The sequence below is a fragment of the Eubalaena glacialis genome, chromosome 8 (genome assembly GCF_028564815.1).
Source record: "Eubalaena glacialis isolate mEubGla1 chromosome 8, mEubGla1.1.hap2.+ XY, whole genome shotgun sequence".
Taxonomy (NCBI): domain Eukaryota; kingdom Metazoa; phylum Chordata; class Mammalia; order Artiodactyla; family Balaenidae; genus Eubalaena; species Eubalaena glacialis.
Genome location: NC_083723.1, coordinates 126,412,535 through 126,425,175, shown reverse-complemented (window position 1 = coordinate 126,425,175; position 12,641 = coordinate 126,412,535). Strand labels below are relative to the sequence as shown.

At 53.7% G+C, this 12,641-nt stretch overlaps 1 protein-coding gene and 1 long non-coding RNA gene across 2 annotated transcripts in view; one reads left to right on the top strand and one right to left on the bottom strand.

The window, feature by feature from the left end:
* DPP6 (dipeptidyl peptidase like 6) overlaps positions 1 to 12,641 on the bottom strand; it is a 792,296-nt gene that overhangs the window by 25,758 nt on the left and 753,897 nt on the right. The window contains exon 17 of the mRNA XM_061198976.1: positions 11,610 to 11,657. Within this exon, the coding sequence (XP_061054959.1) occupies positions 11,610 to 11,657 (48 nt within the window). The remainder of the gene's footprint in view (positions 1 to 11,609; positions 11,658 to 12,641) is intronic.
* Positions 1,824 to 5,793, top strand: LOC133096997 (uncharacterized). The gene is made up of 2 exons (XR_009701922.1): positions 1,824 to 2,788; positions 3,944 to 5,793. It is a non-coding gene; the product is annotated as an uncharacterized LOC133096997 (long non-coding RNA).

The window sequence follows — 12,641 nt, the reverse complement described above, 5'->3', positions numbered from 1 at the left end:
ACAAAACAGAAGATGTTTTACAAGTTTGCTGAGCACGTATTTGGATATTCAGCTTTGGTGAAAAGGTGAAGGGAGAAATGGTGAAACTAACGCTCAAACAGGTAGAGTTAAAAAGAAATCTGAAGTGGGACCCCCGCCACATAGCACACAAGAAATGCTGTCCTTTGTGGAAAGCCAGAAGGGACCCTTGACCTTGTGGTCACACATGCAAGTTAAGGAGGGGATGCCCGACCCTGGCATGGTGTGCATGCCCCACTGCCTGCCCACACTCCTAACAGAACAGAGAGAGCACTAGTTTCCCTGAGTCCAAATGCCCTCGGCCCTTTAACACAGCATTCCAGGCATACACAATCTGTTGAGAGGAGTTGGTTTAAGAGATATTAACTATCTATTCTCCATGTTCTATCCACACTTATAGGGCAGGAAGATTAGAAGGGAGCTCCACAAGATAATGAAAAAGAATAGCATTCTTCAAGTTCTTTGCTGCCTCAGGGCCTTTGCACTTGCTGTCCTATGTTGCTGGCTCTTCCCCCTCCATCAAGTCAAACATCACCTCCTCAAAGAGAAGCCCTGACCCCTCACCTCAGGTACCCCTCTCCAGGTGCACTTAACACCAACTCTAAGAGATTTGGTCATCTGCCTGGCTGACCCTATCCCACCCAAGGCATCAGTGTTCAGTCCCATCCCAGGGACAAAACACACTAGTTTCCAGGAACATGAGTACATAGAGCTGTTTGTGGAAATCTGATTCATACCCCGGAAATGTTGCATCTTCACAGTAGCCGAGTTTGGGTTTTGACCCAAGTCTTTCTTCCTTTTCCCACATGGAAAGGACTGAGAGGTCCTCCTCGGTGTTTCAGAAAGCCCGAAGGCTCTCAGAGGTTCCTGGCGCTCAGACCTCTTAGCGGTAAGAGCTGAAGCGATTGAGGCCTGACTATTAACCACTACTTTCTGCACAAAGCAAAAAAAAACCAAAACCAAAGCACATTTTTATTCAATTGATTGAAAAGTTGACAGTGCTTGAAGGACTAATGGTATACCCAAGTTACTATTTAGTTAATTCTGGGAATTGAGGGAATTCATTGAGGCAACCCAAATCCAAGCTTAGCGTAGAAACCGGAGCACAGAGCTTACAGGGTCTTCTGGAAGCCTCAGCCCTCTGGACCGCGACCTGGACCTCTCTGCCTGCCTACGAGATAAGCCCCGGTGGAGACAGGTGAGGGACTCGGGGTGTGCGATTGTGGCTCAGACCAGAGAAACGGACACTCGTGAGGATGAGGGAGTCACCAGGAGCCCAGGAAGAATGTCTTCAGGGTCAAGAGCAAGGCTGAGTGCTGTGCTGTCAGAGAAGCAGCACCGAGCTTCTGCTTCTGGGGGATGGACAAGGCCCCCGTGGGGGCCGACCTGGAGGATCAAACTTCACAACGGAGGAGACCTGGTGCAGCCTCTCAAGGTCTGTCATGACCTTCTCTCCGCGTGTCTGCATCGGGATTTGCTATTTCTGACCCTTCTCTCCGCGTGTCTGCATCGGGATTTGCTATTTCTGACCCTTCTCTCCGCGTGTCTGCATCGGGATTTCCTATTTCTGACACCAGATGAGCCTGAAGGAGAAGCTTCGTGCTCAGGCTCGACGTGCTCCTTTGCAGTCTACAAGCTAGGCCTGCGTGGAGTTAACGAGAACACAGACTTGCCACCGAAGCAGTGCGTTCCCGGGCCCTGGATCCGGGAGCCGCGGCTTCGTGCGGGAGCCCACGGCGTTCTAACCTCACACGGCTGTTCTAACCGCACACGGCCTCCGCAGATGGCATGTGAATAGCTAGTCCCTCTGCACTGAAATGCCACCCTTCACAGAAAGGCACCAAAGCAACAGGCTATTAAATTTAGTTAAATATTAAATTTCTCATTTAATGATTGCCCACACAACTGGTTTTATCAGCAGAGAGCTGGCTGTCCCACAGGGGAGCTGAGTTAAGCCATTTTATTTGTTCCCATAATTGCATTCAGAGAGGGGAGAAGCACGGCAGAGGAAATAAGAAAAGACCGGCCTGTTCCCGAAGCGTTCTTCTTTTGACATCGGGGCCGTGGGGACCTGCAGTCTGAAGCATGCAAACGGCCACTCCTCAGTCAGATGTGAGCCCCTCTCATATTTGGTGGAATCAGCTATTATCAGATCTGGGCACGCGGAGCCTGCAGGAGCCAGGGCAGCTCACGAGGGCTGCCCCCCGGCTGTGCCCCAGCGGCAGACGCCGAGCGGCGGTGACCGGGGCCGTTCTGAGACTCTGCTGGCTCTGGTCCTTGGAGGAACTGCCACTTGGCCGGATTTGAGGACACGAATGTCCAGAATCAAATGGAAGCCAATAAGCAGCCGAGCTAGAGGAGAGCAGAGCCGCCGCCCCTCTCTCGCGTTTCTGAGGGGGGCGGGAGCCTGGGGACTGCACGCAGATCACTCGAGTCTGGCCGCCCGCCTGGATTTTCTGGGCCCTTCCCGGCGTGTTTCGGACAGCTTCCTCTCGTGCACCTGGCCCGGCAGCATCAGGGCCCCGTCCTCCCTGCTCGGTGACTGCAGCATCACAGATGCGGCCTGCCCACCCGGGGCTGCCCGGCTCAGGCTGGTCCCCAGCCTGAGGCCGGCACGGATACCCTCCAGACCCCCATCTCGCCTGGAGACTGTGTTCTCCAGCTCCCAACGGCCAGCTGTTAAGCCACACAGTTTGGGTGGTGATTGTTCTTTTTGCCGTGTCTCTCTTTCTCTCCGGCCAGATTCTAAGCAACCTGGAAGCAGGGCGATGTGAGTGCCTTTGTGGTGTGGGCACCGTGCCGGCAGGCGGGCGGGCTTGGTGAGGGAGCCATGCGTGGCTCCCACCCCATCAGCTACATCCCAACTCAGGAAGGGGCACCGAGCTGTGGCCCGCCGGCCCTCCAGCATCCCGGGGACGCCGAGGCAGGTGCCCTGCGGGGCAGAAGGTGCCATGTGCTTCGCTCACTCCGCACTCTGTTAGCCGAACACCAGCTCGCCCCCAAACCTGCCGTGTTTTGGCCTAGAGCGAGCCGTCTGTAAACCCAATCGTCACCTGTCCCTCCAGAAGGGCTGCCAGTGTGTGTGTGTGTGTGTGTGTGTGTGTGTGTGTGTGGCGGGGGGGAGCTGCGGACCCGGAGGACTCTCCAGACACAGCGGAGGCCTTGACCGAGATGGGCACACGCTGGCTGGCACCTCCTGGCATCCCCCCATCCTACCTGCTTGCCACGTGCCTGACAGCACAGGTGACGTCCCCTGGGTGGGCCCTCGGAGGAAGACGGCAGGGGCGTCTCCCAGGCAGTGAGAAAGGGGACAGACACCAAACAGCCCGTGTCTGGGACAATCTCAAAGAAGAACGCCTGTGATTCCAGTCGGCCGTGCGAGTTGGTTTTGCTTCTGTGTAAAAACCCGACCGAAGGGAGTGGGAGGGAGAGGCCCTGTCTAGGAGTTCTGGTGAAGGAGGCATGCCGGGCGGCCCGGTAACTTGGGGTCCGTGAGCAGCTGTCACGACGCTGCGGGCACCGCCGGGACACAGACCGCGCCGAAACTGCCTGCGGCGCTCTGTCCCGCGGGCTGCGCCGGGCAGCGAGGTGCGTGGTGCTCGCAGGCCTCTGCACCTGAACTGTGTCCGCACCCCGAGCTCACACCCCCCTCACACTCACACTGAAGCCAGCAACTGCTAACGCGGCGACTGTGCCGGTTTTCCTGCGCCAGCACCTGAGGAGCGTACTCCGGCCCCGACCATAATTACGTTCTTAAGGAAACAGCTTCTAAATAATTCAGTCACATCTGTGACACCCGCAGGCTCTGTCTGCAGATAAGATTTTCTAAAGGGAAACAAGTCCAATATTCCCCGGGTGGCTCTGGGGTCAGGAGCAGAGGAGGAGGAAAGACAAAGACTTCTGAAACAGTAATTTTGAATTTCAGAGCAGGGCTGGAACCCAGGGAATGATCACCGCCTTCCGACCCTGACCGGACCTTCGAGGGCCCGTCTGCCGCCTGCCGAGCTGTGTTCCCACGGCTTCTGTTTGCCTGTCACTGTCACACCACGTGGGCCATACACAGCTGGACGTCCAGGCTTTCCACAGTTTACCCAAAGGCCACCTCCCCAAGAGCCCGATCGCCTGCGGGCCACTGGGCTGTGGGCAGGTGCCCCACGTCCTGCCTCTGATCCGCACGCCGGTGGGACCCGCCCTCCCGACTTGTGAGGCAGCTCTGTACTCTGCTTGCCGGGCCCAAACACCATCAGGGACTCAGCGCTGCGCCAGGTTCAACCGGGGCTGCCTCTGGAGCAGTGATCAGGGACGCTGCAGTTGTGAGCACGTCACTCAGGTGACAGCAAAGCAAAGGCCTTGGGCTCCTGGGGCCCGGGTCTGGGACCTTGTGCTTAGGGTCACATGAACCAAGGTCTGGCCTGGCCGTGGCCGTGCGATCTCAGGTAACTTGCCGTGCGGCTCGCGCCCAGTACTGTCCGGGAAGCCTCAGGCAGGCTGGTCCTTGGTATTAAGTGGTTACTTGGTTATGTTAAAAGTGGTGGATGTGGTGCTGACGGGGATTAAGCATTCGGGGTGCAGTTCAAGGGCTCGGTCCTGCCGACCCCAGAATCCTCCCCGAGGCTGCACACCGGGGCCGAGCGGGGTTCATCCCAGAGCAAAGGATCCTTGGCCCGGCTCAGGGCGGACACAGGACGGAGCCGCTAGGCCTGAGCAGCCCCGCTGCTCGGCGCTCCGAGGGGAGGGACGGGCTGTGCCCCAGCCGCTGGGCTCGCCATGACCCCAGCGCTTTCCAGCTGGCAACGCTTCAGGCGTGCTCCTCTCCCTGGGTTGTCTTCTTGAATAACGGGGGTAGTAAGAGCTCCTGCCTCGTGGGCTGCGGTGGGGTGGAACGAGTGAAAGCAGGCAGAGTGTGTGCAGCAGCGCTGGCCCCAAACCAGCTCTGTAACCTGCCTGAGGTCAATGTCGCTGTCACCGCCACTCCTGAGGCCTCCAGCCTTTCTCCAGGTCCTGTTTCCAGATGTTCGTGCCGCAGCCTCGGGCAGCACAGGCACACGGCGTGGCTTCTGGGAGCCCGAACCTCCCAGGACAGCTCCTGCAGGCAGGGGCAGCCGGGGGACGGAGTGCCCACCGCTTGCCTCTGTGATGCTCCTGGAGCGTTTCCACGGCCTTTCAGCCCCGAAGAGCACGGCCCATGTGAAACGCACCTGAGGCCCGAAGGCTGCTCAGTGAGCCGCGTGGTCCTGCACGTGATGCACGTGGCTCCGAGCCCAGCAGAGGAGCCCCAAGGCTCGGACGGGCCCAGGGTCTGGGGGCACCGGCTCTGCCCCTCACCCGAGAGGGGCCCACCCAGTTCGACAGACAAACCAAAACCTGAGGGCACTTTGTTCTGTGCTGGCACAGCTGGAGATGAGATGGGCAGTGAGGCTCCAGAGCCGACATCAGACACATCAGAAGTTAAACACACAGAAAAATCCCCGGCTGACTCCCCGCCGCCAAGGCCCAGAGGCTAGACTCTGGGTTTGACACGCTATCGGGACCTGCAACCTTCAATTCTTATTTTCCAGGCGGCCCCAGGCCTCTCCTGTGGTGTCAGCTTCCGGCACAGAGCACAAGGAAAGGCGCGGGGCGGGGGCCGAGGCATGGGGTCCTGCCCAAGTCATCATCTGCAAGTCACACAGTCTCCCTGTCCCCACCCCTGTGACTGGCACCTGATGGGCATGCCGTTCATGGGCAGACAGAGGGAACTGAAGAAATTAAACATTTGAAAAATCTTTTAAAAAACCTGAGCTCACTTGTGGATTAACTTTGCGACGCTTTGCTGTTTTCCTTTCCTCCCTCCCTTCCTTCCTCTTTCTTTTTAAAAATTTCTTCTCACTTTCTCCTCTTATTGAGAGTATTTGCTCTTGAACAGTGAGAATTCCAGAAGAAATAGTCTTAGCTGTCAGTATTTTTGCAGCTTGAACCTGGGTTTTCTCTTCTGGGGAGCAGAGCCTATGCTGCCTGTGAGGTCTTCCTCACGGGGTCAGGAGCGGGAGGGAGGAAGAGGACGTGGGTAAACGCGCTCTGTCACGCACCATCCGACTGTAACCATGGTGATGTAGCCCTTGGACGTGGGGTGGCAGGTGAGATCCAGGCCTTGGGTCTGGCATCTACTACACACACAGGGGTGGTGATTACGGGTTATTCCCAGACTGGGGCAGCCAGGAGGGATGCTCAGCTGAGCTCCGACAACCAGGCAGGACCAACGTGCACAATCTTTGCAGAACACAATAAACAGGGAGTAAGTACAGGACGCATCCCAAGGGCTGTGTGACGTAGAGCAAACACTGCATCTCTCAGGGTCTCCGAGCTCCAGTCTTTAAAAGGAAGAGGCTGGACTCGCCGTCAACACTGTCTTCACTCTGAAGTCTCTGACTCCCAGCACAGAACAGGTTTCCTTTCTTTTCTGCCACGAGCCATGGGGTGTGCAGCATCTCACAGCTCCCGGTATCGCCAACAAATAAACCATCCCTTCTCACGTGTCCTGCCCACCATTCCAACAAAAGACCACTTGTTACCTGAGAATTAATTGTTTTGGGTCATTTGAATGATAAGCAAAAGTTCAATTCTTTTGCTGATTAAAAATATAAAACCTCTCTTTTGCCGTGCTTGTTAAGGATTGAAATGCATTTCTTAGGAAATAAGACGTTAGTTTAAGCCGAGTTCTTAAATTGGGGTCCGCAGACATAGTATCAGAAGTCTTACTTTCTCCCCTTTATATAGGGTCTGCTTATTATTCAAGTCTGGGAAACACTCTATTACCAGACACTTGCTAGGGCATCAAAGGTGTCTGAATGCACCTGCCAGGTGTGCTTGGGGGGAAGTCAGGAGCCTACCTGGTAGGGTCAGGGCAGCAGGCGGTGGTCTGCAGCTGAAGACCGATATGGGCTGAAGGAGCAGTGGCACACAAGTCTGGGGACACAGCCCCAGAAGAGGACAGGTCAGAGCCAAACGCGGATGGAGGGCCAGGTTTGGGTGAAACTGGGGAGGGGGCGGGGGAGACCCTGCTGGGGAGGAAGGCAGCGGTGTGATCTCCCGCGAGCTGCCAACCCTTTGTCCCTGCGTTTCTGCGTTTGGGGCTGGTGCCATGAAGGGCAACAGGAAACCTATTCTCCGGCATCACCTGCCAACTTTCCACTGAGACGCCTCCGGAAACCAGTTTTGCTTCCCACAGCAGTGTGGGGAAAATGAGGACAATTTAAAAAATCACAAAAATAACCTAAGTCTCAAATCCCTACCAAATTTGAAAGACCCTGACCAATTTTCTCTGAAGCCTTAGATCAAAGCTGGTCTCTTCTTTCAGGTCTTCTGGGACCTTGTCTCTGGGTTTGATAAAGACCCAGAACTCAAACCACTGCTCAAACCAGGCACTAATGAATATGTAAGTCTTTATGGTTTCTCCTAGATGTTTGTGTTTATTATTACATTTTCTGTCTTTCATCTTTATGTCTTTTATGTCCTAAGCGATGCTAAGCTCTTCCAGTGTAGGGTCAGGTCTTAACACCTCTACTACCAGCCCTTCTCCCCGCCGTCTGGTCCCCCTGTCCTTACTGGTTCCATGCTGGGCCCTGGTGCTCGCAGCCACAGTCAGAGAACCTTCCTTGTTGGGGTCACCCCCCCTTCTATGAGCCTCCCCGGCATTGAGCACACCTGTCTGGAAAGGGTCTTCATGGTCAGACCAAAGTAATCTACACAAGAATGGCCCATACTTACCCACTAGGTCACTCCTTTCAGGGACAGGCCTCCTAGATTCACTCTCCTTTTTCCTTCCTGTGATACTGACTGCTAACTCATCAAAGTTTCTCCCCCTTCCCAGGCACACAGCTTCTCTTTTTCTAGGTGGGCCCACGTGCGGGAGTTCTGGCTGGAAAGGACGCACACCACCGCTAGGCCTCAACACAAAAATCACAAAACCTTCCCATTTTTTCTCTTCGTGTCCCCAGGGCCAGAAGCAGAGCCTTGAAGATGCTGGGGCCACACTCTAGAAGGAGCCTGCAGCCCTGGGTTCCTACCAGGAGAGCAACCTGTATTTTGTGTGCGTGAAATAGAAACCCTCGTTCTGCTGAGTGCTGGGTGGAATTGCATCCCCACAAAAGATGCTGGAGTCCTCACCCTCAGGACTGGTGAGGGTGACCTCATTTGGAAACAGGGTCTTTGCAGAGAAATCAAGCTAAAATTGAAGTCATTAGGGCGGGCCCTGATCCAGTATGACTGGTGTCCTTTTATACAAAGGGCAGATTTGGACACAGACATGCACACAGGGAGAAGATGAAGAGCCTGGGGTGAGGTTTCCATAAGCCAAGGGATGTCAAAGGTCGACAGCAACCAGCAGAAGCTGGGAGAGAGGCCTGGGACAGCGTCTCCCTCACAGCCTCAGAAGGTACCAACCCTGCCGACACCTTGATCTTGGACTTGAAGCCTCCAGAAAGGCGACACAATCAATTTCTGTTGTTCAAGCCCCCAGTGTGTGCTACTGTGTGATGGTGGCCCTAGGAAACTCATACACAAAGCTGCTGAGATTTTGATGGTGGTTGTTACAGCAGCTGTGATCACTCAGTAGCAAAATCCTGATTTTATTTGAGGTGCGGGGAGGCCAGATAAAAGACATTTCCCAGCATCCTTTGCAGCCTGGTGGGACACGCGGCCAAGCTGTGACCGTTAGATGGAAGCAGAGTGTCAGCAGCCCCTGCGGGGAGACAGCCTGAGGGGCTCAGTTACAGGAATCACCCTGTGCTTCACCCGCCCTCCTGTCTTCCAGTCCGGGATGCAGACACGATGCCACTGTGCATCACAAAGCAACACGTCTTCCACCCAGTTTCAGCAACTGCTATCTTGAGTTTTCTGTTACACGTAGCCAAACGTAATCCCTACTGATGTAAGAGATTTTTATATCTTAAAAGAAGCCTTTGTGCAGATGTGACGTCCACACCCGCAGGAATGAATACACAACAGGAGTATTTCAGGCACCTGCTGGGTGGGGAAAAGTGGGTGCTCCAGGGGGGTCTTTCTGGAGCCCCTCAAACTGCCATCTCAGAACATACATCAGACACTGAACAAAAACACCCCTATTCTCTTGGGTGGTGGGTACCACACCAGCAGCCACATTGAGATCATGCCTTTTCCAACTTAATTTTGTGGCTGAAGTCAAAAGTCTGAACAATTTTGAGCTATACCGAGAACTATAAATGCAGAAACAGGCAAAGTCAGAGTGAAGTATCTCCTGAGTTTGCATTAGGCTGCAGGAAAACCAGAGCTCAAATGTAACCATATGCACAGGCTTGTACAACAAAGGTGACAAAAAAGAATTCCACACATCAGCACAGGACATAAATGCTGTCCACAGTGTCCCATTAACCAGCACGTGGCTGAGATGAAGCACAATGGTGTCACCTCCAGGTTCTCGGTTAAATTTCGGAGAAGAATGGGACACCGACCGCAGAGCCAACCTCACCCCATGTGCAAAATGCTTTTTATTTCTTATTCCCTGGGTCCTCTCTCTTTGCCTCTGGGAATCAGCCACAAGAGTGACAGTTGAACTGCAACAGCAAAATGCTTAAAATGCTTAAAGATACCTGCTTATGTCTGGAGCTCCACAATAGAACATGGGCGACAACCTACAACCTCCAGTCTGTCCATATTGATTGGGTTGATGGGTTAACGCAGCTAACCAACCAAACATGAAAATAACTGGTCGTTTGGCTTCCCAAGTAGAATTAGTAAAATACCTCAGAACTCTCTTTTAGAGGCACTGCACCCCGCATACGTTATTTTATAAATAGAACAAATAAAATGTTGTGTCGATGTTATTCCATATATCTAAGATACAAATCTGCTTCATTTTCACTCATACCCGAGCCTTAGAAAAGCGATGGTGACTTTACCCAGCACCATGGGAATAGCAAGGGGGTGGAAGGGAGGGAGGAGGGGGCGTTGGGACCTTTTCACGCTCCTGACCCTCAGGATCCCTAATGGTGTCATCACATCCAGGCCTGAATGTGACTAAAGCAAAATCCATTCTGAAAAGGTAGGTATTAACCCCTTGACTTGGATAGAATAATAATAGGACCCTCCAAAGAAGTAAAAGTATTTAACTGAATGGCTTTCTTAAGCAGAGTTACATCTACTTTTTAAATTATGGATTCGCAGGAAGCTTCAAAACTAGTGCATTGAGTTCTGTGCTCCCTACCCTTAGCTTCCCCAGTAGTGACCTCTCATATCACTGTGGTGCAGTCACTGTCATGCAGTCACTGTAGTGCAATCACTGGACTATGGCCAGACCCCCGAATCTCACAGCCTCCTAGAATGGTCCCCCACTGTAGACCACACTGGAGAAGTGGCTGGGGCCAGGCACATCTCTTCACCCAGAAAACTCACCCCTCCTCTGGGGAGGAGAAGCAGCTCACTCTCAGCCTGGCTCCCTCTGATGCCGTGCAAGTGTTTTCAGTGGGCTTTGTATCCATTCTGACATCCATTTTTTGGCTTTTTTTTCTTTGCATTTAAATGATTTAATTATTTACTTGTGATTATATGATTACTTATCTTTAAGTCTGAATTTCTGATAATTATTTGATAGTTTTGCAGAATATTATCATTTTGGATTTTTTTTCTAAACACTGTCTCTAAATAAATCTATTTTATCGACGTTTGAACACTTTAACCACTTTTTAACCAGTGATTAATATGCCGCTGGAGATCTCCTTTTCAGAACTTGCCCCCTAACCAGCTCTCCTTGGGGCCTGAAACGCTGCCATCGAGACAGGAGCCAGAGTGGCTTCCCGAGGGAATTACAGAAACTGCCAGGAGGTTTGACTCCGTGTATGAAGGTAAAATGCTGAGCAGGGTCCTGCAGGGAAGGCGGTACCGGGGCGGTGGCACCGTGGGAAGGAGAGGTGGGACTGTAAAGTCTCAGGATTCCCCGTGGATTCGGGCAGATTAAGGCCGAGAAAGGTCAAGTTCTCTCCACTTCTCAGCTTTCCCGAGGGTCTGCCTGGGACTGCACACATCATTCCAATTTTTCGTATACATATACATGTGCACATGTCACCCTCAACATGTGTGGGGTCCTCGAGACTCTCTGGAAAGTTCCGTCCCTGCAGTGGCAAGGACGTGAGGTCCCCCGTGTGCCATGAAGATGCCCCCAGAGCCACGGAGACAGGTGGGCTCAAAGCGCCCATGGAGCCTCGGCCCTGTGGGGAGATTCTCAGGAGAGGGAGGACTTGGGCTGGCCGGGCTCCAGGTCCCGGTGCTGGACGCGCACATCCGTGCAGCTGGGGCTTTGCCCCGAGTGTCGCAGGCAAGGCCGGCACGCCCTGCGGTGGCCCCCAGGCCTCGGCACTGGTGGAGCTGCGGGGCCTTCTGGCTGCGAGGCCCGGACCTTCACTTCCATCACATCGAATCAGTACTGGCGACCGCGGGGTTCATTCTGAACTGCTAGCACATCTAGCAGTTGCCATCTCGGCCTCCAAACAGAAACTCTGCCCAGATTATCTCATAAAGCTTTTCTACTTCTTTCCTCCCAAGTCGCAGGAAGAGTTAAGGAAAGCCCAAAAAGCACTTACTTTTCTTATCTGTCGTGTTGTGCACGGTCACCGTGGGGACCCCAGGACCTGCATTGGGCAGAGAAACAAAAAGGGAGACGTGAGTTTCGTGGAGAACAGAAGAGAACCAAGCCTTTGTTACAACGAGCTCACCGGGGGCTCTGGGGCGCCTGGCTCCGCAGAAGAGTCACCAGCCACGGACGGCAGAGGCCGGGCCCTGGGTGTTAAAGGCCCGTCTTCCTAACTTTGTGTCCGCGTCAATTACAATGAACCCAATGAAAAGTGTGTGTGTTTTAGATTATTATAACGACATAAAACATCTATACTCTTATAACCTCATTCTGACTGTCCAGACAGAATTCTACATTGTCTTCACGGAGTTCTGGTCAATCACTGCAGACTCAGTCCTAAGTCACCTTTCAAAGCTGCCTTGCTGGCCCCTCCCGGAGGAAGCCATCACCTCCACTGGTCTCCTGTAATGCTTGGTAAAAACTTACTAGTGTAACGGCATAATTCTGCAAATGTTCATCTGCATTTCAGTTTTCCCTGACGACGTAGCTCGCAGCTTCCAGCTCCAAGGCTGTCCTGAAGCTGCAGCCCTGGGGTGAGAAGGGGGCCTGGCCAGCTGTGGGTCGAGTCTGTAGGTCGACTTCATTATTCTCTTTAGCAAAAGGAGGGTCCAGAAAGAGAAAAAGGCTTTGTAAATTATTTTTCACCTATTTTGATGCTGTGTTAAGAGGCAGGCGTGGGTTTTTCTAACCTCATCTCTGCCCCTTCTCTGCACCCCTTCTGTTCGGCCAGGGCGGGCCTTCCTGCGGGACGTGAAGGACACCAAGCTTGTTCCCACTGGGCCTACTGTTCTCTCTGCCCGAAGTCTCTGTCCCCAGACACTGGCGCAGCTTGTCTTTGTCTTCATTAAGTCTCTGCCCACACACCTCCTCCCGCCACTGACTGGACGAGGCCCCTCCACGACCGTCGGCCCAGCTTCCACCTCCCCCTGCTGCCTGTTCTTCACAGGGCACCACCCGTACCTAACGGCAGGACCCTCTAGTA